Below are 25,916 nucleotides of genomic sequence, written 5' to 3' on the forward strand. Positions count from 1 at the left end.
GATAAGTGAGTCATAGAACGAACGCCACGTGGCAAGGAACGGTAACGTACGCGAGCTGCTTACAATTTTAATCGCACTTTTATGTAGATTTCGCGCGTACAGTTTTGTGCAAATTCGCTTATATCGGGTTACTCAGATTTTGTATTTTTCTTTCTTTCTTTTTTCTTTTTTTTTATAAATATGTACTCGATTACTTTAACGGAATGCAAAGTAACTTTGCTGGGCTCCTTTCTCAAAAATCGTTCGTAATGTGTGACGCATTTTTTTCATTATTTTTTATACAGGTGACCAGAAATGCACTTCTTGCGAAACTCAACCACATGCACTTGGCTGTGTTTGCTATCACCTCTACCACAAACCGTCGGCTATTTCGAGAGATGGCTCGAGGAGGAGACATCGAACCGACCGCGTGGTATCTTCGAGGCACAAGAGGTGCAGTTGCAAACGAGGTGTGGCTGCGGACGTGTCTGCTGCAACACTGAAAAATTTGCACTTCCGGTGTCCGGAAGTCCCGGAAAAAAAAAATGCGGAGGTAAAGTTTCGAAAAGCGCGTACCTCTGATTAGTAGAGGAGGTATGCACCATTCGGAGTTACATTCAAATGCGGTTCTTTGACTTACTCGTGCCGTCCATAGCCTCGACTCTCGTTATCAAATCAACAGTTATCTGAGAGCGGTAGATGGTGATTAATGTCTACGGAACTCGAAATCAATAAATACTAAATGTGAGTACATAAATACTTTAATATATAAATACATACAAATATATTATATCAATTCGCGATTCCGTATACGGATATAGGCAGGATTGGACACGGCTTATGTAATACATATCTAAGTGATATTGACAAGTGTACAGCAGCCATAAGCCGTGCTCAATCCTGCAATCAGAAGAGCAAATAAAAGAATCATCTGCGCACATCTCGTTTTTTGTACAATAACTGTACATAACTTATTATTTTCTCTGGTGATTCGGTACGAACAGATGCACCAATTGGTAATAAAAATCGCATGCTGAATAACATGAAATTATAATCTGAGATCGGTGATATACGGATTCAATTCTGAGCCTTCTGTAATAAGCACTTTACAATCTATTGCTACAAATCTTTATAATCTAGCAGTAAAATTTATTCTTAGTGCAATGGTACGAATTGATAAAACCCAAGTTCTCGTCGAAAGTGCGGTTTTATCTGTCTGGATTTTTATCTTTCGTCGACATTTATTAGTGGTTAGCTTCGTTGAATGATTTACGCGTTGCTCAATTTACGCTAATCTATGCTCTGTACAAATTTTAGTCTTTAGCCACTCGTTTTGGAATTTAATCGTCGCTTGTGCCGAACTTTGAAATTCTCAGACGACAAGAAGAGAGAAGAAACGTTCTTTCCAATCGTGGTATGCCAAGTATTCGGCCTCCATTTTAACATAGACATTTTTAAAACAGAAATCGTAAATAATTTAGATAACTTTGCCCCTAAACCTCGCAAGAAATATTTCGATTTCTTCAAAAATGATTTGTAGCACTGCCATGCTAAGCCAAATAGGTTCTCCCACTCCGAGAGTCATCTTCTCAGCATCTTCTCGGTTTCCTTTACTCTGTTTCACGTTAGTGCTGAGGTGGAAACGAGAAGAAGCGGGAGGGGAAAATTAAAGGAGTAGGAGAAGCTATTTATCTCTACGGAGCAACATTTCTCACCACTTGTATATATCGACAGTACGTAAAAACTGAAGATTATCCCGATCACCTGAGCTCCAGTACTCCACGACACTTGTAAGCAACATAGAAAATAACAAAATCAAACGTAATCTTCATCTCTTCGAATGCCATTCTGAATATAAATAACAAAGTTAATGTACCTACTTTTTCAAAAGAACCATATTCATTTTTAAAAGCGCAAACTCATATATGATATTCGACAAGACTCCATTTTCAGATATCCCTCGTTCATTAGAAATAATTGCGTTAAATAGAAAACCCTTTCGATTTCGGGATCATTTCACGTATCAGACGCTACTATCGTTTTTCAAGTCTACTATTTCAAGTTTTTCTATTATCACGTGGAGCCCTCGCCGAAGAAGAGTCTTGATCTTGCTGATTGCAAAAGACCCCCAGCAAACATTACTTGAAATCGATAATCGACCAACCATTTTCATTCCCTTGCTCTACTCTTGGTAGACCTCGAAGTCACCTGCAGATCTCTACTGACCTGAATAACACGTCTCGAGTAATAGTTACAGAAGAACTGCTGTATCATTTAAACATACCAAGGACTGGCAAGTATGAAACAGTGCAGTGCGGTGCAATGCTGCTCTTCTCAGAGCGGCATGTCGATTATTGACCATTGCCCGTTGGCTTAATCAAGGAACTGCTCTCTTTAATTATGATAACTACGGACAAACCAATTCATTTAGAAGAACAATCAATCGGAACTCCCTCCTATTGGTCGCTAATCTATTTGACGTTGCGCAATTTCTTACGTACAGCCGGCAGATTCATTGTCCAATGGAGTAACGTCCAGTGTCTTCATCATCGAAGACGTTGGACGTCTAGATGACTGCTCGTTCGGCTCTTCAAGTCGACTAGACTTTTCCATAATTTTACAGAAGCCTGGCAATAATTAATTCACCAAGTATCCGATTTTCTTGGCAGAAGTGGGAGTCAAAAAGTCGATCAGGATGCAAGACGAAGAACTGGAGCAGGACGAGAAGACTGTGCTGAGGATCAGCACCTTCGACAGCATCTTGACTTATGTCGGTGACTTTGGGAAGTACCAATGGTATTTGCTGCTCTCCCTGTTCCCTTACACGGGGGTCTACGTGTCACTGTACTTTTCTCAATTCTTCTTGACACTCGTCCCTCGTGAACATTGGTGTCGCGTCCCAGAGGTGGTCGACTTGAACTGCACCTCGGAGGAACAAAGGTACGCCCCGAGAAAATTTCTCGGTAATTCGTGTGTAAGCTCGCCTTCCTTGCGTTCCATTAGTCCTGAAATGTAGAAAGGAATTAGATCGATCGGCAGTGGCATTGTAGACCTTAGATAGCTGGCATAGAATGCCTGCTCGGTCTGAAAATTAGTGATACTAAATAATGGGCGTAAAACTTCTTACGAAGCCGACATGAGATTTTACGACACCCAGGGGCCGTTCCTGAATTACGTAAGGCGATTTTTTTTTAAGATCCTTTTTAAGACCCTTTTTAGAACCCTCCTCAGGCATGAAACCGTAAAATCCGCTCTACTTCCCCTATTACGTGGATTTTCGAATTTTCGGTGATTCGAAAATCGCGAAAAATCTTCGAACAATTGCAATGAAACGTTTAAGATGTAACTTCCTCCAATGAGTTCTTAAATCGAGCTCTGACAATGTTCGCTTAGAACGGTCTTTTTTACGACGACTCACAAGGTCGTGTCGAAACGGAAATTATTTTACTGCGTGCGCGTTTCGATACAAACCAGACCAAAGGCACCGATAGTGTAGCGTTAAAGATCGGAGTTTCTAAAATCGATCAACGATCGCCTTTGATAAGCTGAAGCTGTTCCTTGCAAGCCGTCGTAAATATTGTTCTTATATTTTTAAAATCATTTCCCAGGATTCTTCTGGCCATTCCCAAAGCCGACGAGTATCCTTACTACGATGGCTGCTATCAGAAGGACTTGAATTTCAGCAAACTTCTGAGAGAAGGCCATGAATTCCAGTCATTAGTGTGGAGTACGAACAAAACTGTCCCATGTAGCGACTGGGAGTTCAACTATACTCAAATTCCATATCGAAGCATTGCGGCCGAGGTGAAGTAACCTTTTGAATCTGCAAAAGTGACGGGAAATAATTTCTACGAGCATTTTGTGATCGACTAATTGTATCATTGACGATCAGTTAGGTTGGGTATGCAACAAGGCGTACTTGGTCTCCACGGCGCAAGCGATTTTTTTCTGCGGATCCATTATAGGTGGATTTTTCTTTGGATGGCTAGCCGACCACCATGGTCGAATTTTGACACTGATGGTCCTCAATGGGATTGCACTAATTGCGACGATCGCCACCGCTTTTGCGAGCGATTTTTGGTCCTTCGCGATATGTCGATTCTTCGCAGGGTTGGCCTTCGACAATTGTATAAACATTCCCTTAATCGTCGGTACGTATTATCGCTGAATATTGCTAAGAAACATACACTCTTCGAGAATAAATTTTCACAAATCGCGATCGATTACAGTTACATTCTTTTCTTTTTGCAGTTGTGGAGTACATGGCGGTGAACAAGAGGACCTTGGTCTTCAACATGACTTTCGGTCTCTTCTTCGCCCTGTTAAGTACGATGCTGCCTTGGGTGGCTTATTTCATCGCTGATTGGCGGAATTTCACATACGTCAGTTCCATACCGATATTGCTATGCCTCCTGACCCCATGGATCATTCCTGAAAGTGCACGGTATGTCGGAATATTAATAACTAATTGCATCGCCTTAATCATGATTTCTGCCAACAGCTGGTACATATCCAAAGGGAGGATGGAGAAGGTTTTCGAGAAACTGCAGAAAATCGCAACAGTCAATGGCAGGACCTTTGACCCGAAAATCTACGGCAAATTCGTGGTAAGGTATAAGCGATCATTTAATATCCATTCAAGAGGGGCGATAAATATATTTAAATTTGAAATTACAGAAGGGACTCAAAGAATCCAGTCACAATGCCGAAAACGCGACCCTGTTGGATCTTTTCAGGACTCCTCGCCTTGCCAAGCATGCCATCCTCTTAATTCTCTTCTGGTAGGTGCATTTAGACAAATGTAACGAGACAGTGCACAGATTAAATGCTTACCACGGTCTATGGCAAGCATAAAGTGATAACCTCGAAAATGAATACCGAGAAGGGATCAGTATAAAAAGTGGAAATGACTCACAGGTTCTTAACAATTGCAACATTCGACGGCCACGTGTACTCGTTGAAGCTGCTTCCTGATTCAGTATTTACATCGTTTTCCTTGGCATGTGCAACGGAATTGCCGGCAGGAGTGCTGCTAACTTTATTGCTGGATCGCTGGGGGCGAAGATTTTGTGGGTTCATCACAATGGCCTTAACTGGTGTCTTCAGCTTGGTGACCCTCCTCCTTCACTCAAGTAAAACCTAAAAATGTTTAAATAAATTTATTAGAAAGCGGTCTTCCATGATATTCCACGATACCATCGTTACCCAGAATACTCTGTCTAATTTTAATTATTTCTAGGCGCACTCTTACTGACAATGGCAATCCTTGCTCGATTTTGTCTGAACATGGCGGCGAACATTGCTCTTCAGTATGCAGCAGAAGTGCTGCCGACTCCAGTAAGAGCCCAAGGTGTCGCATTGATCCATATTTTTGGGATTTTCGGACACGCGATAGCGCCGTACATCGTAGATACGGTAAAAAAAAAATCTGAAAAATTCATAAGACAAGGCGTGTAATTAGTATTTGACGTTTGATCTTTTTTTTTTTTTTCATTTTAGGCATTAATTTGGGGCGGATTACCTATGTTGATCATGGGGATCTTGTCCTCGATCACCGGAATCCTGGTGACTTTCCTTCCGGAGACGCTGGGCATGGATCTTCCTCAGACTCTCCAAGAAGGGGAGGACTTCGGAAAGGACCAGTCCTTCTGGGCCTTACCTTGCTGTACAGATAACAATTTATAGACTAGGAACAATTTTACGACATTTACAAATTTCTTTGATAAGTAGAATGGACACAGACCTGACCTAGGGGAAATTTCAGCGCTTATGACCGATGGTCATCCAGAAACATTTAAAGATCTGCAGACAAGCCGTATATTTCGTCGAATCTGCCTCCTAAATTTGTGATACCATTCCTTATCACCTATGTCAGACTTGAAATTTCCGGAATATTTTATTGCGTCCGAAGTATTTCAGACACTGGTGATTTATTAATCCGCATCTCATGAGATGCTTCAGGCATTCCTGGAAGTCAAGGAAAAGTCAATAAACGGGTTGATTTGAAATCTTGATTTCTCGTTACTTCAATGGTACAAATTCATGAGATTGATGCAATTAAAGCAAAGAGAAAAGGCTTCGTGAATTACAACTGTTTTTATTTCTCTCCGTGAATGACAATGTCTACCTCGTCCAGTTACTCCACGATCACTAAAGTTAATGGCTTCGTAAACACTGTACAAAGTATTAAACGACGTATCTTGCACGCTGTTCGCGTATGAGTTCCTCTTTTTCTTAAATACTCCATTCACGCAATCGCACTCACACATGCTGACGGGGTTCAACAATACAATAGTTAACAATGAGCGCGCGTACCTCGGTTGTACTTTCGTAATTCGTAATTGATAATTCGGTCCTTTGCGGTAAGGAGTCTCCCGTCGCCCTCTTGCACTATGAGAACAACCATAGAATACAATAGAAGTCCACACAGCAATATCATTGTGCTCTAATTCTGGCACACGTAGGTTCGCCTAAAATGATCCGTCGAGGCTAGCATTCTCGCTGGACCGCCCTCGTCTTCTCAGTTTATCCTTTTTAACCCCTTAACACAAAATGAGCCAGATATTTTATTTTCGTCGTAAATAGATCAGCATGTGTTAAGGGTGTCAACGTATTTTATAATATCATACGAAGGAAGCGAGCAGAACTGGGAAGGCTTGCCTCGAATAAGTACATGAATGATCCTAGCTAAGGAGAGCGACCTACGAAAATGTAACTTAGAATATCGGTGCCTAAGTCAGATGCGAATCGAGAGAGCAAAAACAAGTAATAGGCTCCGACTATGTACAGTCCGTCTTCTATTGCGCTATGTTAAAGTCGAGCAAAGGGGCGTAGCGGCCAGGAACTGAATTTAAAATTGCATCTCGATTAAAATATAATTAATTCTACGAGTTAGTATCCCTCGAGTCTTGACTAGCCTAGCCGGGAGAGGTTCTAGTCATCGAGACTGAAACGTCAATCGATAAGAACGACCCAACGCCACTTTTGCACGAGTCCCTAAGTTAGAGGTAAAAGTACTCCAATGAGAATCCGAATGTCTCCTGAGATCTGATTTTGATCGATTTCCGACGTCCGAAACGAGCTCGGAAAAGTCAGAAGGATCAGAACCAAGTCTGGTCGGTCCAAGTCATGGGACCTCGTCCTACGTGTTTATAAGTCGATCAGCTGACGCGATAAGCTGACAAGGCACAGTGTTCGCAGAATTCGAGGACCAATTACGTGGACCGACTGATCGATTGGCAATTCCTAGTAGAATTTTCGATGCTCAGCCGATACGGCCGATTAGCGATCGTTGCACCGCTTTGCTCCCTCAATCGCCGGTACCTAAGGATGCGAAAGGATGTTCGCAGGATCGACGAAAAGCTCCTAGCGACGTGTATGATGTGTTGCCAAGGAATGATAACAGCGATCGGCGCTGCCATTATTGCCATGATCGCAATTATCGTCATTATCGCGAGTCGATGACGAACGCGATCACTCGGGTTTCGACTTACGTCTACGATCACATAGTGTGACGGTGTCACTATTTACAAGAATTTGGTGTGACCCTTTCAATACTTGACAACTCGGTCGATCGTCCAAATCGACTGTTAGTGTTATAACCTGGTCGAGTCGATTCTTTGAAGACTTCCAGGATTAAAGCCGGCGTTCGTCGCGCCCAATTTGTGTCTGTACTTCTTCCTCTTCTCGGGACTCCTATAATCGATTAATTCGGAATTAGGGTAATTCATTAGAATGAATTTTTCAACGACAGAGAAATTCGGCTCCGCGAGGAATGAAAAATCGGTAGAATTAATATCAACGCGAGTTTCTTTTTTCTTCAATTACCTGGAGAGGCAAGGGAACCACCAGAAGTTCTGCTCCTTGCCGAAGTCGTTGCCTTCCTGCAAGGTCTGAGGAAGCTCTTGGTCCATGGTCTCGGGTAAAGTAAGCGTCAACACAGCCACCATAATCGAGAGCACTCCCAAAACCGCCAGTGGAAGCTCTGCAGAGATATCAGCCTGGAAAAGAAATGAAAAATTACTCCGTGGGAAATTTCACGAGGCTTCGCGGCAGTTTCCGATTATATATCACGGCGCTGCCTGAGGAGATTATTATGGAATGCTTTACCAGGTAAATCACATAGGGTCCTATGATGTGGGCAAAGTATCCAATCAGATGGATCAAGGAAACGCCTTGGGCACGAACCACCGTTGGCAACATTTCGGCGGCATACTGGAAGCCAATATTTGCAGCAATGTTGACTCCAAGTCGTGCCAAGATCGCCATTGCAACGGTCGGTGGACCTAAACGAGAAATCCATAAGTTGTGTCGTTACTCAAAACTTCCTAAGAATCCATCCATCCATCAGAAAATATTCCAGCCCCATTACCTTTCGGAGTGGCCAAAGCGATGAAGGAGAAGATGCCGCAAATGAACATGGACAAGAAACCCATCCATCGGCGACCCCATCTGTCAAGAAATATGGCAAGCAACACTGCAGCAGGAAGTTCCGTCAATGCAGCCAAGGAAAATGACATGAACACGTCAGGGTCGAGGAGTTTCATGTTCCAGACATGTCCATCAAAAACTAGAATAATCAGGAGCCTGAAAAGAGGAGATTGTCGATGTTATCATTTATCAGTGACCACAGAGTCGCCGTCCTGGAGACGATCCTCACCAGTATAAGACTAGGATGACAGTAATCCTGGCCAGTCGTGCCTTCCTGAAGAGATCCAAAACCGTGTACTGCTTGTGCGACTTGTCGCTCGCCATCATGCTGTTAACGCTCTTCTCGAACTCGTCGTAGATCTCTTGCTTGATGTTCTTGCCGTTCATCTTCTCGAACCTCTTCAACATCTCTATCGCCTTGTCGGTCCGGCCGATCGTGATATACCATCTGTGAGATAAGAATCAAGTCATTGTCGAATTAAATATTATGAAATATATAAATGCACCTAACATTGTGTTTTTACCGTATCCATGCATTTTTACTAAATTTAATGTAATATTACGTTATAGTTTTCTATAATTTAACTCAGAGGCTGAATGCGATGTTACAGAGACCATGTGATTTTAAGGCAATCCATTGTGGCATCAAAATAACCAATGATTCAGTATGTAAATTGGCGTGGGCTTTCTTATCAGTGCAGGATCCTTCCGCTTCACTGCAGGGATTTTATGCGGGAGGGTGGATTCATTTTAATAATTTATGAAAAATAATAGTTTCATCACCTGGCGCTTTCAGGGACGAGCCAGGGACCCGCGAATGCAGCTACGAGTGGAATTGCAGTAACGACGCTGAGTATCCTCCAATCGGCGATCCAATATGCGATCCAAGGCAGAAGGCTGGCAGCAATTGCGAAGTAGATGCCGAAGGACATGTTGGCTATCAAAGTCCTGTACTTCGGGCCCACGTACTCGATTACTGGAATAAATCATTAGGAAAAAAGGATCAGACCTTGCGCTTCGCGGACCACCCAGTCAGCCCTATTTCTGGAGAGAAACTCGAAGTACGACTCACTGACTATGAAGAGGATGTTGAAGCAGTTGTCGAAGGAAGTACCAACGATCAGCCTGCAGAGGCAGAAGCTCCAGAAACTGTTGCAAAATGCCGTGCCAACGGAGGCGAAGAACCCAACTGCGTTGCAGGACACCAGGGCGGGAATTCGACCATAGTGATCGGCGATGTAACCGAAAATAAACCCACCGATTATGCTACCGACGAAGAAGGCCGACTGCGCCGCCGAAGAGAGGAACGTCTTATCGCAGACCCACTCGAGCTGAAAAATATTAAACAATTGTATAAATCGTGAGACACTCAGGCTCGACCTCGTACTTCACCTCTCGCGTTAAAAGATGGCTTTTTGCGGATTCAGGACGAAAGATTAAAAATGTCTATTATCTCTGAGAGTGAGATGCGAGTACTGCTCGCGTTCGTTTTAGGTTATGGGATATGATTCAGCACAAGGGCAATCGAAATTACGATTAGAACCGGACTGAGCTTTATCGAGTCGTGCATCGGGCCGGCATAATGATATGGATTTCTTCCTCTCGCGCGTTAAGTGAAAGGGAAAATATTCAACTCGAATAGTTTTTCATTAGCTGACCTTTTTGAATAATCAGCGATCGATTGTGCGCACTGCATTACTCACGCGAGTTTCTCCACATCCTTGTGCTAGAATCGCGCGTTACGTGCACTTACAATTATAAGTGCGATGAACGGTCGTCGGTGATAATTAAATCGATCCTGCTTCTGTCCCCACCTTGGAGGTCGCGATTTCCCGCGATATCGAAATTTAAGAAATGCCTAATGGCGTGAATCGCGTGTCTGTCAAAACTCCAGCTGGAAAAGCTGAGCTCTCTGCCGACATGTCTAAAGATGACCTCAAGGAGATACAGTCGCAATTAAATCCGGCACGGTTGGTTAATCAAGTGCCCACTCTCGCTTCTCGCTTTATCATTTTCCTAATGACGATATTATACATCTGACGGTTCATTAAAGGGAAAAAAAAGATGACTTTAAGTCCCCATCTTAAGAACTATCAGTGGGATTGGAGGAGATCGAGTTTGGTCCTCACTTGGGCTGCAATGGAGGCGTATGGTATCATCGTATAGTTGAAGGTCCATCCATGTTGGCAGGGCCTAAAGGGCCAGGAAGGATCAGCTGTCCTGACACCTGCTTCGAGAAGTTCCGTGAAATTGACAGCATAAACTTGACACTTCGAGAACGGAGTCGCTCCTTCCATCTTCAGCTCCTCCTCGCTGGCCATCGGGATCGAGAGGGCGATCCTAGGAAATCATGAAAATCTGTTAATTGACAATTTACAGATAACATTTATATCCCCTCATAAACAGACGATAAATGTGTGCAAAGAATTGCGATCGCCATTTTGTCTTTCGAAACGCAAGAAACCCGCTAACATGGACCTCGCATCTGGGATATCATCGTTACGCAATTCTAAGCAGAGGTTGATAGAGAAACAAAAAAAAAATAAAATACTTGAGGACGAAAAAACTTCATTGACGGTAATCTGGCACACGAGGCGATCGATGTGTCATCGGTGATACGAGACACTCGCGAGATCATGAATGAACGTAGAGACCACGTGCGGTTTCGTCTGGCTCGTTATTGATAATGAAATAGCGGTCACTGGATGAATATATTCGGGAATAATAATCAGAATGAATGGCTCGAAGCTCGAATTAAACGTTAAATTTGGAAGAGGCGGTTTATTTGCATGCCTCTGTATAATATATTTTGATGATGCTTGGGACGAGGTCATGCGTCATCGGAGTACGCTCTTCAGGAATTCCCTGTATTCATGAATGGATGCGAGTCCCATTCGGAGTTCTATGTTACAGAAATGATCGTACAGGGTTAATTTCATTAACGTAGAGGAAATAAATGATCGGTATCGAGTTTATTATGTAAATTCAAACCGACGAGGAAATTATAACGGTCATTCGTGCCTCGCGACGCGAGCATTAGTATTACGAGAATAAAGCCGCAAGGGTAACGATCATTCGTGTTTAATGATGTTTGTAAATACCGCAGATTTCTCTCGCGAAATCTAATCGGCGCCGTAACTCGGAAGGAATTTCCCTGCAATAACAGGAGTGCAATAGCGTACCGATGGTCATGAAACCGGGAAAAAAAATGAGCTAGCAGAGTCGAGTCCGAAAAGAAAAAGAATTACAGAAAATCTTGGAGGGATTGTTACAAATCTCGATCATACGAGCCACTTGCAAAAATTTCAGCGTGACGGTCAATTTTATACGGGAATTCTTAAACAAGGAGAGAGAGAGAGAGATATCTATTCATGTAAAGAAGCAATAATTAATTAATCATAATTATCAGGCAATTCCGGGGAATATGTGGTCACCATTAATCGCGACCCAGAGGCACGTGGGGTCTGTTAAAACCGTAAACATATAAAAGTTAAAAGTTATCAGATAAAAAGTGATAGCTCGACGTTTCGCGAATCGATTCGCGACGCTGGCGAACAGTCCGAGTCTAAAAACCCATATAAAGGGATTTACGTAAAAGGACGGGCGAAGTTTGAAGTGTGACGACACATTATCCCCGCAATGACTTGGTCGGCTCGACCTTCGAATACGGAATGACAACTCGGTGGATCGATACAGATCACCAGACCATTGTTCCTTTTTCTGAGATCCGGGTAAAAAGAAGTGACGACGCTGCTCGGTCCGAGAAATCTGCAGAATCTCACCTGCGGACTTCGTTCCGCGCAGAAGATCGATCTCCCAGATGGGAACCGATCGTCATGGAAAATCTGCCTATCGATCACTTATCTAGATCAATCGGTGCACGTGGAAAGCTCAGGACATTTCCACGACACGCAGCCAACACCGAGAACGTTACGTCCGGTTACGTTTAACAGTCCTTAAAGTAGTTCACCACTGTTAATGGAACGGTTTTACTATCGCAGCCGATGGCTTTTATAACCGACGGCTGCATTTCATTTACAAGTTGGTGCTTAAGAACGGTTCGCACTTTACCCGCAACTTCATTGCCCCAATGAAACAGGTGCACCAGGGAATTTGCATGCGAGTAACAGGCTTTGTCCGTCACAAAGTGGCTTACAAAACACAGATCTGAATCTCTCCGGTGTGTAAGAAAAAATATAATTAACGACACACGTATGTCCAATGTGTATGAAAAAAATAAAAAAATAAAAAAAAATGACACGCGCCGCTCGGACTAATGGGTGGATTAAAAATTCAAATCCAAGGGGCAGCCGTGATTATTTTCCACTGTTTATCTCCCAGTGACACGCGATATGGGGCCTGAAATGGAATCCGGAGGTATTCTCGAAATCTCGAAAAAGTTAGCCCATGGGGCAACGATGTCAACGAGATGCGTCACGTGCGTGTCAAGACTCTCAGAATGTCGCAACGCGAAGAAGGTCGCTGGCTCTAATTTAATGACTCCCATGAAATGGCGTCGGTATTGGTGCAGACATTAGAGAAGTAATGCGGCAGCCTTGAAGAGTGACTATTGGTTATGGAGGACGATTAGCTAATCGGGCATAGTAAATAGAAAATAGAAATTCAATTACGCAGGACTCACTTTTCCGCATCCGTGAGATTCCATCCGTCCAATTCGGGCACGGTGCACCAGTGCTGCTCCGGGGTCAGTGTCAGGAAAAATTGGGTAAAATAGAGGAAAGCATAGACGAAGGTGAACGGCAGGAGCAGAAGAAAGAGGAGCCACTGATAACGACCAGCCTCCCCGATATAGGGCAGTATGTCGTCAAAGTTCTCGATTTTCTTGCGGCCCTCGCCCTCCTCCGATTTCGACGTCTCCACCGCCACCGTCATCTTGGTTTCTGTAAATAATAATTTTATTACGGATTAGAAAAAAGAAAAATATACCGACATAGGGCGAGGATCTCATGCCCTGTCAAATGGTCGCGTAATGGTCGCGTGACAGCTGTTACAATTACCGAGCTCCATGATCGTGAGATCGAGTTCCCGGTTATTCCGGGAAAAGCGTCTCGTTAAATCCTTGGCACTCTTACATGATGAATTAAATCTTTATCGTACAATTCATGGAATGCAGAAGAATGATTATGGGAGGAGGAAATCTAGAGAATAGCCTGGGATTTGCTTAATTGATTTCACATCGAGGAGGGGTCACCACAGGGCACGGAGAATTGAAATTAATAATTCGGTCGACCTGTTGCGCTTCCTTTAAGTAACGAACTCGAAGTTTTTAACAGCCTTATGAATTGAATTCTACTGAAATTTGCCGAGCTTTGTCCTGCTATAATTCAGCGTAAATTAACGTAGCGTTTCGTAGATGCAATTATGCTGAGCGCAGGCCAGGCAGCGTAGGTAGTTTATTTTGTTGTTACTGGCAATTTTGTAAAATAGAATCTTGCCTCTATTATTCAGAAAATACAGGTGTACACAGGTAGGACATAATCAAAGTATATTTTAACACACACTCCCTCGAGTTCGATTTTTATCGACGACAAAGCAACGCCAGCTATTATTTTCACGCCCGAGAACGAGCTTACCTAATTGCACGGAAAAAAGGGATTTGAATTTCAAGATCGCTCCGCTAATCTAGATATCACGAGAAGCGACGCAAGAGTAGCGATTATTTGTCATTTGATCAATTTGTTAAAGAACGAGTTTGCTAAGAATAATTTACGGGTTAACGTGGCGTGACGTCCGACTATTAAACCATATGATCATTTTCACTTTTTCTAAAGTTATTCCTCAGGAATCTCAAACCTGAAAAAATGATTAACAACTCCATCGAAGGCCAAACAAATGTGACTTTAATTGTGGGATAATTTCCTAAGCTAGACCATTCCGAAATTCCGGAAAATCGTGGGAAAAAAAAATAAAAGAAGGGAATCAGAAATGAGGGTAAAAATGTCCAGGTTTGATTATTAGTCGAAACGGTGACAGGTAAATTTAGCCGATTTTTCCAGTACGGAAATTCAAATTTCCTCCGAGAGCCACGAAGTGACGCGTGAAATCGTTTGTTTGCTTCGCACTATTCAACAATGTGCTAAAATTGGGGAACGGCCGATTAAACATCGTCGCTGGTAGTGGACTAATTTGTTAGCAGATCTGACCGTCTGTTTTTCCACGAGGCACACTTGAGTCAACGTTCGGCCAAAGGTGTCCTCGAAGTCATTTCTTACGTGTCCCAAAATGACGAATCTATTCTCCAATTTGCAGAACAGTAGCGAACCCAATCGAGTTTCCTATTCTGGAGGTACCGACAATTAGCGCGTACGATAATCGCAATAGGACTTTCCGCCAATGACGCTGCAGCGTTCAGTATTAAAAGGAAGTGGCGCGTCATCGGTTAAATTACACATTAAACGAAAATTCTGACCGGTTGTTACAGGAAACTCGGTGCGTATTTTTTTCTTAACCGGTTCCCAGATCGGAAACGATAAACGCATTTAGGAAGCCTCCGATGGTAAGTACACGACAGCGTAATTGATTAACCGACGCTTGAAAGACCAAGTATCATCGTCGTTTCAAATAGTCATGAATTAACCTTCGGGAAATTTTCCAAATATCACCGACTCTACTCAAAGGATTTAACCCGGACTGGCATAACCGATACAACACGAATGATAAGAAACTGTCAAGAACACGTGACGCCTTATCAGCCATCATTAGCAGGGATCCCTCGACGCGAACAAACACGAAAAATTAAACGCGAAACAAAACTCCGTGGATAGAAAATAGAGTAGCGTTTAATTTATCACGTCTCGTTATTCCGCCTGTCATAAACAAATAAATCTAGACAGCTTTAGCAACATTCAGAGATCCCGTCGAGCACAGTTTCACATTATCTCCATTCCGGACGTCAGAACGCTCCCAGGCTGTCTCCTTATCGACGCATCCCGAATTACTCCGCACATTGTTCCTCCGCGACGGGTAACGAGTTAATCACAATTATCCCCACAAAAATCGTAGTCCAATCTACTCACATGGATAATCGCGAATCGGTCTTAATCGGGTCCAAAGAGCGACGCGAACCCGCGAGGAGGTCGTCGAACCGTCACTGTCGGAGTTCTCTTCGAGGGCCTCTTCGCTGCACTTCCGGTCCCCGCGGAAGCGCGGGCTTTTCAAACGGGCGAAACTCGCGGCGACACAGAGCGATTAGGGAGAGAGCGAATCGAGATGGGGATCGAGATCGAGAGAAGGATCGGCGAGATCTCGCGTGTCGGCGAGCTACATCATCGCTAACAAAGGGCACGTGTGACTGATTCTGGAGGCACCGATTGGTGGGGCTTTATACGCTCCTTAACCAACGGGATCCCCACCAGGTCGAGGATCGCGATTTCATTGGTCGACTGTCGCGATACATGCTTCGCCTATCTCGCGCCTCGTGACGTCACTGGAGAACTCGCTAGGGGATTTCGCTGAGAGAGAAAGGAAGACCAGCTTCCTAGGAATCCCTGGCCGCGTCATGGCGCTCTTATGGTTCTCGCAATCGCTCTCGTTTCCAAGGTCAAGGGTACTCGAATCGGGACTCGCGATCTTGACCAAGGACCATCTTCAAGGCGCATCTTCCGGCGACGCAGCTTCCGCGTGGAGCGCTTGGTCCAGAAGGACGAGGATGCGCTAAAATAACGACCTCCGGAACGGTGGTCAAAGAACAATCAGATTCCAGTTATAAATAAGTGTATAAAAGAGAGGACTTGGGATGATAAGATTCGTGTTTGATATCGTCAAGGAAGTATGTGATTGATTGAATGAAATTTATGTAATTTGGAATAATAAATTCCTTGGGCTTGCTCCGCCGAGCTTTTATTAATCATCGTCATTCAATTTTCAGGATGTAAATGTGTTAATTAAGTGGGTGGGTGGAAAGTAGAGAATGACATTGGAGAAATTGATAATATCTAGTCTTCCTTGGAAGGAGATAGATCCAGAGTCCATCCGACGTTTCTTTTGAACACTTTGTTATTTCCCAGAGAAACCGTTCCGACATCGACTTGAGGTATCATTTACTCGTATTAATAATTTTTTTATATTAAGTATTAAGTTGTTTAAGTCAAGTACAACGTTTTGACTAAGATTGCATCGCTGGATTCGCTTTTTACGATCGGCATCGTGATGGTCGAGGAGCTAAAGGTGCGCAATCAAGTTTTTCCTATTCCCGGCAAATGCGACGAGACGTGAGACGTTGAAAAATTCCGAGTTTAGAGGGAAACGATGGATATTTTTTTATTGGGATTGTATTAAAATTAACGGAAGAAGTTGGACTATTAGCGATAAAAGGAAGAGTCTGACAAAATTACCGATGGCGGGATCTTCTATCACTGCAGCTGAGGCAAACAAGCATCGTGATAAGCAACGCTTTGTGCACATGTTGTATGCATAAATTAATCCAATGTACCCTTATGTCGCGTCGCCGACTCATTTTGACAACAAAAACGCTAATTGTGGCTGTTTGCTTAATGCGGCGGTGAGAAATACCCTACATGTCAGATAGTGAAAGAAACGCGTCGATGAATTACGGATCTCTTCAAGAAATAAAATACATCCTAGATATAACGAGGTGATAATGTTCAATCTGTATGAATTTATAGCGTCTATCTTATTAATACACATATTACGCTTTGAGTTCACAATGAAATCCACCGTTAACATTATTTTATCTCGGGAAGATTAATATTTTTATCGATGAAGAAATCGATGACATCTTCAATTGTGTCGACGTTTTCTCAATTTGATAGGATCTTCATGCACCTTGCCAAGTTCAAGGACGTCCACTGAAGCAAGGCGATTACGAAGAGGAGCATCATTTAGCATCGGTATTACCGACACGTCGTATTGTCGGTTTTTTGCATTTTACACTCTATTAAACGCGAGTGGTGAGTGAAATATCACTTCCACAGTGACGCAATGAAGAGTTCGATCATCGCAAGGCTGTCGCCAGGCGTCGAAGACTTTTCCGTAATCTTTATAAAAAAAAAAAAGAAAGAAAAATCGCATAACTGGGAAATAAATACTTCCTGCATCCTGGAAATGGAGGAGAAAGACGACTAACCAGGAAATAATTCTTGGACCTGGGGAAAAATTTTGTAGAGCATCTAGGGAGAATTCAGACGGCTCGACGCAGCTTCGGTTTGGCTCCGGAGATCTTTCCGTAACATTTGTAAAGTGAAATCGGGAAACTGGAAAATAAATACTTCCTACGTCCTCGAAACTAGGCGAGGTGACTTACCAGAATGAAAATCCCGAACCTGGGGAGAAATTTCGGGGGGTATCTAGGGAGAATTTGGGCTGCTCATCGCTGCTCCATTTTGGCTCCGGAGGAGCTTCAAGATTTCCGGAGGGACCAAGTATCGCCTATTTTTCAGCGACTCCACGACCACTTAACTGGAATTAAGAGACGGTCGTTGGTCAACGAGAAGGAACGCCCTGTTGTTAAAAGTCCCTCGGAGACGAGAAAGAAGTCTCGTGCGACCGAAACCTCCGCACATGTCGCAATTATCCTGGATAAACTGTGCGTTTTGTCGCCACACGAAGGGGCGGAAACGATCCGCTCGTGCAGGCGAGATGATCGATGCAGTAAGTACTCGCACTCGCAATGTCACAGCAGATAATGTCACGGAAATGATACACCACGGTTTCCACTCTGTCGTAAAGTTACGTGGAGAATGTTACTCCAACCTCGGGGCGCAAGAAGAGTCCCAGTTGCGGAGGCGGTAAAAAGCGAGAACAGGAGGATCCCGGGAAAAATCTCGAATCGTCAGCCAAGCTTGAAAGAGATCGCGGAAAGAAGATCTAACACAACGATAAAATCTAAAAATCAGTGCTCGAGGTTGGATTTCGAGAAGCCTTCTACGAGCTATCAAGGATGTCCTCGACGCTCCTCAGGATTAACTACGACTCTTCTTCCTTTATGAGAGAACTGCGATACACTTTCGACTTTAAGGGCTCGTCATTAATCGGGAATTAATTCACCACACTCGGTAATAAATTATAGCGAACTTTGGTACTTGAAGATGGCGAAAGTCACCGTGAAGACTTACTCTTAAATATCGTTCAACTTTGGGGATTTAATTTCCGCGAGTCGGGCAACGTCCGGGAGGACTTTCTTCGCCTTACCGAATTTTCTATTCTTTTCCTAATTCCGAGGCGAAGAATCGTCGCCGCGAATCCGACGACCGACTGGACGAAGTAGAGGCAGATTTTTTCGACAGGATTCTACGGACTTCGAAGACCAACCTGTGCCGAGACTGTACCTCAACCTGCGTCCACAAAAACCGGTTGAAGCGCAAAAGGAGAAGCCCCGGCGTGTTTTATAAGGAAAAAGATGGCGACCAGCCTGCCGAGCACCGGTCGACGTTCGCTCTTGTTCCCAAGGCTAAGGGTAAGGTCGAATCGAGAGTCTTTGTCCGCAGCCTGCTTGCACTTTTTATTTTTCAATAGTCTGTATTACCTCTCGAGGCCGATGACGATGACATAAGAATTTTAACACCTCCCGTGCGAGATCCCAACAATTTATCGCGAATAATTGTCGTTCCCATATATTGCAAATTTTATTTCTGCACAGAAAATGTTCCAGGATCCACCGAGGTTAAATATAGCTTCCTTTACCTACAAATCACGCGTATCGCCGAGATTATCAAAAACTTCGCACTAGAAAAAAGAACACTTATTGGCTACTAAAAAATTACATACAGGTAAAGAGTTTTGACATTTCGGATCCTGGCTGGACGAGGAAGGAATAATGTTCAGAGATCTAGATTTTTATTCCCATTCCAAATGCGATGACAGTGAGACGATAATTTTGACACCTCCCCTGCGATATCCCAAAAATTAATCTCGAACAATTGTTATCCACATATATGGCAAATTTTATTTCAGTACAGAAACTGTTCCAGGATCCGCGGCGGTTAAATATAACGTCCATTACCCACAAAACACGCGTATCGCCGAGATTATCAACGACCCTGCACTAGGAAAAAAACTTGTGCATACAGACATGAAGAGTTTTGACATTTCGGATTTTAGCAGGAGGAAGGAATAATGTTCATAGATCTAGATTTTTATTCTCCTCCCGACTGACAGCGATAGGATAATTTTCAACACCTCCCCTGCAGAATCCGAAAACGAAGTCTCGAATTATCGACAGGTACAGAGTTTGCAGAATTAATTTTACCACCGAGATTTTTCTCCGGGATCCGTCGTGGTTAAATGTGGTCTTTGTAGTCTGTAGAGCACAAATACCGCGAAGATCGTCAATGGCCTCGCAGTAGTGAAAAACTTGTTGAGTACACAGAAACATGAAGAGTCTTGACATTTCGGGACTCGTCAGGACTCGGAAGAAAGGATCGAATGTTTGGGAATCTAGGTTGGCAGTCTCGGTTACATTTAACCGAGGATCAGGTATTCCCATCAGAGCATGCACGCGTTTCTTTACCTGGAAAGCCTGCAAAGGAAGTTGAGTACCCACTTAACCGGCATTTCAACCCCGGGGATAGAGAGCACGACAGGAATCTCTGGAAAGTATCGCAGATGTAAGGCAAATAAGGTTTTACGATAGTAATCACTGTGCCGTTCGATGAAATTGCAGATATTTTTGCCACGTCTCTCGTGCAGACGCCGGGACCGCAGGTCTTAGAAAATGCCGCCGCTTAAATAGGAGAAAAGTAGAGCAAAGCCTTTCCCTGTTATTTCCGTAAACGCGCACCTAATACATGAATGAAAGTTATAGATATCCCGGTATAACGTATGCCAACCTGCCGACTAGGAAACAAATTAATGACAATTCACGTTGTAACGAATTAACTAGCAATTTCCATACAGTAAATAAGGCTCGTTAAAGGACACTCGATGTCACGGGACAACGCCTATGTAATTTATCTTTTTTTTTTCTTTTTCTTTTCAGCATAGGTTAAGTTGAAGTCTCGGCTGATTTATAGAGAGGAATCGTATTGGAATTGCAGGGCAATTTTATTATTAATATCAGCAATAAGAGATCGGATATCGCACGGTATCTCGTTGAACCGGATACGCCTAGAAATGACGCGAGCCAAGACTGTCGGTAGACACTTTGTGGCAAAACTACAGATTCGTGACGCAAGGGTAAATAAATTACGTAAAGGAAGTTCGGCGAACGCGAGGCAGCTTTTCGCGCGTCTCTGGCGCCACTCGGTAATAAATCTATCGATTTGACATAACCGAGCGTCGAAAAATGCTCGTCTGCCCCCTGGCGCGATAGCGAAGAAAGACCCCTCTGGAGATAACTGAAACCACGGCCGCAAAAATAGGCAAAATGGCAAAGTCGCTCGAATAATTCGCCCACTACGTCAACCAACTGATTTCTATTTTTTTTTTTCGCCTACGAATAGATTCGTATTAAAAATTTGTCATCATTGCGAAGTCGCCTCGTCGATGAGCGTTCGAAGGCCGTGTACGAAATTGCCAATTATCACCCGCAAAAGTTAATCGTATGGATCCCAGGGTGGGAATGCTTCGAGAAGTAAGCGCGACTCTTGAATAAAATTCCACGTCCTTCGTTAGATTTTTCTTCCCCCCAAGATTTATGGATTTTTCAGGATTTCCTGCAGGAACGAACGTCGCCCGCTCATGGCGATCGCATGCATACACTAATAATGGCAAAAGTGGCGCAGCTCTCTCGATTTTACGGGGCCGCGCCGAGAAGGCGTGCACACACGTGATGCAACTTCACGCGAATGCGGAAAAGTGTACATGCACATACATAAATGCATGCGGTGGGTTCGCGAGCGCGGATGTACGGGCTCGAGCGAGAAGTCGTGCACGTGCGGAGTACCGATGCACGTTCACGAGGTGAGTGTACAGGTTCTCGTTCGCCGGTTAAAAATAACCCACACCAGAGGCCCGAGTTACCGAGTCAAAGGAACTCGGACGAGTCTCGGCAAGGTGAGAGACTCCTCCGTCGATGTGTGCGAAGCCGTTCGAGCAACGACCGCAGCTCGAGAATTCCCCGGAGATCCGGAGCCGCAATATCGGCGTTGCGGCGAATTTCGTATATCCCACGGCATGGCGCGAAATGAGTCTAGAGATTTACCAGGTTACCAGTTTTCTAGAAGGTGGAGGGGCCGGGAATAATCCTGAGAACTTACGGGGAATTCACGCGAGTCTTCCGGGAGCGGAGCCAACGTCAACGCGCGTCACGCCGCAGCCCTATCAGGAAAGACTTCGGTAATAACATCCACAAGTAGTTCCCTGATGACGTATCCAGGCTTAATGACACCGGTGGATTAATCACCAGGGTAAACCCAGGGTGCGTTACCCTGACGTTCGCTTAGAAAGTCCCCATTATACGTTCTTTGAATTTACATACCTTCCCAGGGTGTCGATAAGACGTACCTATTCGGCGGGAATTAATCGCCCATTTCGTGCGCGCGGAAAGGGAACGTTTTCTCGGAAGGAGATACCAATCGTTTGCTTTTCAAACGACCGGATTTTCCATAATGCGCGGGACGAATTCATTTATTTCTTTCTTTCTTTTTTTCGAGCCTCGCGTATCGGGGAAAACCGCAACTTCACGCGGCATCGCTGATAACGCCGTGGACGGCGGATAACGTCCACTTCGTCATCCCAGACCCGTCAGAAAGGTGTCCTTTCTCCAAAAAACTTTCATTACGAGCCGTCCCCTGCTGACGCCTCCTCGCTTAATGACGCCATTGATACGAGTGATCAATCATCGGCACGTTAAACTCCGTGAGTATTGACTTGACGTCTCCACCGGAACGGAGTCGATATCGGTGCGGAACGCAAGTACCGCAGCCGATAACAAAAAATTCACGACATCCCTGGACAACGAATTAACGAATTCCGGTTCGATTGATTGAATCGTCAACTTTTTTTTTTCAGGTTGCATCCCAGTTTACGTGGGTGGAATTTTTCTTTTTTTTTTTTTTTATTGTAAATCGACAATTTCGCAATTTCGCTGCTGCGTCGAAACGATCGGTTTATCGCATAGATGCATCTCATCAGCTGTCGAAATCAAGCCGTGGAGTTGTGCATGCAGTTGCACGGGTAATTACGTTTTTTTCCCATTTTCCAGAAATCGGAGACGAGGTCTCGTGACGTCAATGGCAGGGACCTGTGATAGAGGCCCTGAACCCGCAAATTTGCAAGCGGGACGAGAAGACGCCCATTGTTCCGCGCTGTCATCGATTTTTGGAAAGTCGATAACTTTGCGAGGTGCACATGCAAGACCGAAGGTACATCAGAGGGAACGCTGAATGCGATCCAGTTCGTTATCCGTCCTGCTCCAGAGAGGCTTCCGTCTCCTTCGGGCTTTATCACGACTCGGTGACGTCTCGAAACGAAGTGACGTTACGAAAGAGGAAAGATGAGGCGAATACCTGATTCGCTCCTTTTTGCATCGGAATCGGCAAACGAGAGGGTCTAAAAGATATCTATTACTCGGCGCTGAGCAACATTAACGCTTCGCTGATAATGGATGCTTGAAGGCTGATGAAATAAACGGTCCTCTTTGCAGGATATTTCATCGGGATTTATTTCCTAGATTGTACCGTATATACCCGATGATTAGCTGAATCATTGGACGATCTAACTTTAACCCTCTTTATCGATTTTGTGTTTTTTGCCAGCCAAGAGATCAATTATACAACGGAAATTGCATAATATCAGCCTCCTCCTACTAACCACCCACTGGCATACAAATGTATAATTTACATGTATGTATATATATTTTTTTTTAACTGAAATGTTCATAAATTATAAATTCGTAAGCACATTCCTTGGGCAGTAAGGAGTGGTGCAGTAATTAGATGCCACTAATTCTATCGGGAAAATTAAATGAGACTTATGAATATCAGTACGTAGGCGACTTCGAAGTCACGTGGAAGGGTTATAAGGGCCTCGAAGATTTTTCTTTCTAAGTTTTAGAGGTCTGCTTTTTTCTTCTTTTTTCTTTATATATAATTTTTTAACGCGATCAACGTACCTAATTAACGATCACAGATGCTAATGACCGAGACTGCAGTGATCACCTCGATCCAGGAACCGCAATCCACATGCAAGTGCACCGACTCGGGCGAACTCGAACGAGCCGCGTTATCATCGACCCACTTTGGAGTTTCAACTCCCGTGCGGCTCCGGATAAAAGACAGCGATTTATGATCTACGATTTATGCCCGATCGCTCTGGCGGATTCTTTCCACGGCGATTAGAACGCGCGCTGCAAGCGATCTAGACCCGGTTTTGAACTTGCCTCGAGTGGTGCATAAACCAAGGAACGCCGCCATTTTCATGACGACAATGCCCGAGTGCTCCGTCATACTTACGGTTCAGAAAGTCACTGGATTTTCGTTACCTCCGTTTCGCAATCCTTTTCACTATGCGGCATTAAGTCGAGCATTGTGACGAAATAAGCCGAATGGAACGACTCGGTTGAAACGTTCCATTGGATTCAATTGGAAAAATAATCGCTAAAAAGAATCCGGTCTTCCTATAATCTACACTTTCTAGGATATTACAATCACTGTGAACAGATATTAATGTCATATCTTCAATAGTACATTGAAATTAAACAGTGACGGAAACGTTTCAAGGAGATCATGTTAATACTGAGATATAAGGACGAATTTAATTGCGGCTAATAATTGTCAATAAAGATGTAATAAAAAAATCTTTCCTCTTTTTATCATATATGAACTTAGATGTACCATTGTTTCAAGTGAAGTTTACCTTCGAAATAATCTGTATTCGATCGGCGCAACAAAGAAAGGTCTTCTCTCGTCCGGGTTGAGGAAACTTTAATTGTTGCTTTGTTCAATGCGGCGGTATTATTATTCGCGAGATGAGCTGGAATATTGATGAAACGGTCGGCGTGGTACATTGAATGTGTACCGAGCTGGCTAGAAATTATTCTATTGTGAGCATTGAACACTCACGGTTTCTAGTTTCAACAGTGAGCAATGGAGTGTGTCGCAAAGCATCGACACGCGTCTTGTCTGCCGACACGTTAATTACATTAAATCGGATGCTTAAATGATTGAAGACGTCCCAGATTGACTCGCGTCACTGCAGGTAGTAATGCAGGTCGGGGTTTCAAAATTGCACGGCATTTCGGTGCATGCCCGAAGTAGGAGTCGAGAGGGGAATCTGCAAACTCCCGGATCCTGAATACCTAACGAGAAGTCGGACCGATTTAGAAACACTCTAGAAATGAACATTTAGAGTAACGACTTGACAAGTAGTTAGAATTTATCTCGCAATTGACAGATAATTCTAGCCCGAAGAGACGTTCAATTTAATTTAGCTCTTATTATCCGGTGAATTTTCATGCACCTCGTTACGCGACGTAACGTGCTCTTCGTGGTTGCACGTGGATTTAAATATTCCACATAACTGCAATTCCGCATTAACATTGGCGCCATATTTCCGTTTTTATTTACCACTTAATCGTAGGTACGCACCGATTTACTATTTACGATCGCTGAAGCTTCAGCGCAGGTGAAGGTTTCTTTTCCTTATAAAGTCACGTAAATTTCAAGTATGCTACTTTTGCGTCTCTGATCCTTCCTGATTTTTACTGCCGGGGCTTTTAACAGCTTGGGCGAGGTTCGAGCCTCGTAAAAAGCGATTCTCCTGGAATCACGTACAGCGATCTCGTCTACGAGAAGATGATCTCTTTTTATTACTGTCCTTCGGTCGTATCGCCTTTTGATCATATTACAGAAACATTACAGCGGGAGGAAGTAAAACGGGAAAATAAAAAGTGGCGTCTTCCTTCCGTCCAGATGTAAGGCCGCATGCTCCTCTCCTTTTTCCCGGAAAAAAATGGATTTCCGGTATCGGAAGGGCCAATTTCATACGTGGAAAATCATTTGAGAACCCGACTTGCATGTCCTCGCGTGATGTTATTTGTATGTCACGCAAATTTCCCTAAATGGATGTCGAAAAACAGTGGAACTGTTCTATGTTATGGGAGCGAACAGGTGGATGACAGAATTCCCGGGGTCAGTAATGTTCGACGGAGACCACTCGGAGCCGAACGCTGATATAACCGAATGATATTTACCCTTTGACGAATAAGCAAGCCTAACCACTCATTACTGCATAACATGTCGCAACTACGGCCCATTGTTCCCGTTCCCTCTCGAGAATAGCCTACATTTGTTTTCACTCTAGAATCGAGTTGCATTTGCAATGGAAAAAAAAAAAACAAAAAAAAAACAAGAAGTGCACCGTTTAATCCGCATTAATCATTATTCTAGATATTAAAACCACCATTTTATCTCGTCCCGAGTTTTCTACTCGCCGAAAATAAATTCCCATAAATTTCATACTTCTGGCCCAACAATCACCCTCGTTTTGTTCACTTGCGTGCCACTTTGCTACGTGAAAGTTTTTACGTTCTCATACGTAATTACTTCTCCGAGGATCGGCGAGAATTGAAGTTGACTTCCAGTAGTCAC

At 43.8% G+C, this 25,916-nt stretch overlaps 2 protein-coding genes across 4 annotated transcripts; one reads left to right on the forward strand and one right to left on the reverse strand.

Annotated features, from left to right (window-relative positions):
• Nucleotides 1-95: 95 nt before the first annotated feature.
• On the forward strand, nt 96-6,184 carry LOC105697606 (carcinine transporter). 2 transcript variants are annotated; one of them, XM_012421062.1, is made up of 10 exons: nt 96-723; nt 2,649-2,919; nt 3,588-3,783; nt 3,872-4,130; nt 4,231-4,423; nt 4,481-4,586; nt 4,657-4,760; nt 4,897-5,111; nt 5,219-5,394; nt 5,479-6,184. In XM_012421062.1, exons 2-10 carry the CDS (start codon nt 2,675-2,677, stop codon nt 5,662-5,664), a joined length of 1,680 nt encoding a protein of 559 aa, XP_012276485.1. In that variant the 5' UTR covers nt 96-723; nt 2,649-2,674; the 3' UTR covers nt 5,665-6,184. The 2 variants fall into 2 exon arrangements, with proteins under 2 accessions (XP_012276485.1, XP_012276484.1); XM_012421061.1 differs by lacking the exon at nt 96-723 and having other exon boundaries at nt 740-2,919.
• Nucleotides 6,061-23,657, reverse strand: LOC105697604 (carcinine transporter). 2 transcript variants are annotated; one of them, XM_012421060.2, is made up of 10 exons: nt 23,441-23,657; nt 13,052-13,310; nt 10,539-10,749; nt 9,482-9,740; nt 9,193-9,385; nt 8,639-8,857; nt 8,351-8,565; nt 8,089-8,264; nt 7,807-7,979; nt 6,061-7,674 (listed from the first exon to the last, which is right to left on the reverse strand). In XM_012421060.2, the coding sequence occupies exons 2-10, from the start codon at nt 13,300-13,302 to the stop codon at nt 7,575-7,577; spliced, it is 1,797 nt and encodes a 598-aa protein (XP_012276483.1). In that variant the 5' UTR covers nt 13,303-13,310; nt 23,441-23,657; the 3' UTR covers nt 6,061-7,574. The 2 variants fall into 2 exon arrangements, with proteins under 2 accessions (XP_012276483.1, XP_012276482.1); XM_012421059.2 differs by lacking the exon at nt 23,441-23,657 and adding an exon at nt 15,447-15,722.
• Between the last annotated feature and the right edge of the window lie 2,259 nt (nt 23,658-25,916).

Source organism: Orussus abietinus, unplaced genomic scaffold, assembly GCF_000612105.2.
Source record: "Orussus abietinus isolate OABI.00-Male unplaced genomic scaffold, Oabi_2.0 scaffold64, whole genome shotgun sequence".
Lineage (NCBI taxonomy): Eukaryota > Metazoa > Arthropoda > Insecta > Hymenoptera > Orussidae > Orussus > Orussus abietinus.

What these genes read in the sequence shown, in the direction of transcription:
- LOC105697604 (XM_012421060.2), bottom strand. Translation starts at nt 13,302, where the DNA reads ATGACGGTGGCGGTGGAGACGTCGAAATCGGAGGAGGGCGAGGGCCGC. An exon ending in CGCTTTGGCCACTCCGAAAG is followed by an intron (nt 8,265 to 8,350) that starts GTAATGGGGCTG and finishes TTTCTCGTTTAG; the next exon opens with GTCCACCGACCGTTGCAATG. An exon ending in GACCCTATGTGATTTACCTG is followed by an intron (nt 7,980 to 8,088) that starts GTAAAGCATTCC and finishes TTTCTTTTCCAG; the next exon opens with GCTGATATCTCTGCAGAGCT.
- LOC105697606 (XM_012421062.1), top strand. Translation starts at nt 2,675, where the DNA reads ATGCAAGACGAAGAACTGGAGCAGGACGAGAAGACTGTGCTGAGGATC. An exon ending in AAACATTCCCTTAATCGTCG is followed by an intron (nt 4,131 to 4,230) that starts GTACGTATTATC and finishes TTCTTTTTGCAG; the next exon opens with TTGTGGAGTACATGGCGGTG. An exon ending in CGCCGTACATCGTAGATACG is followed by an intron (nt 5,395 to 5,478) that starts GTAAAAAAAAAA and finishes TTTTCATTTTAG; the next exon opens with GCATTAATTTGGGGCGGATT.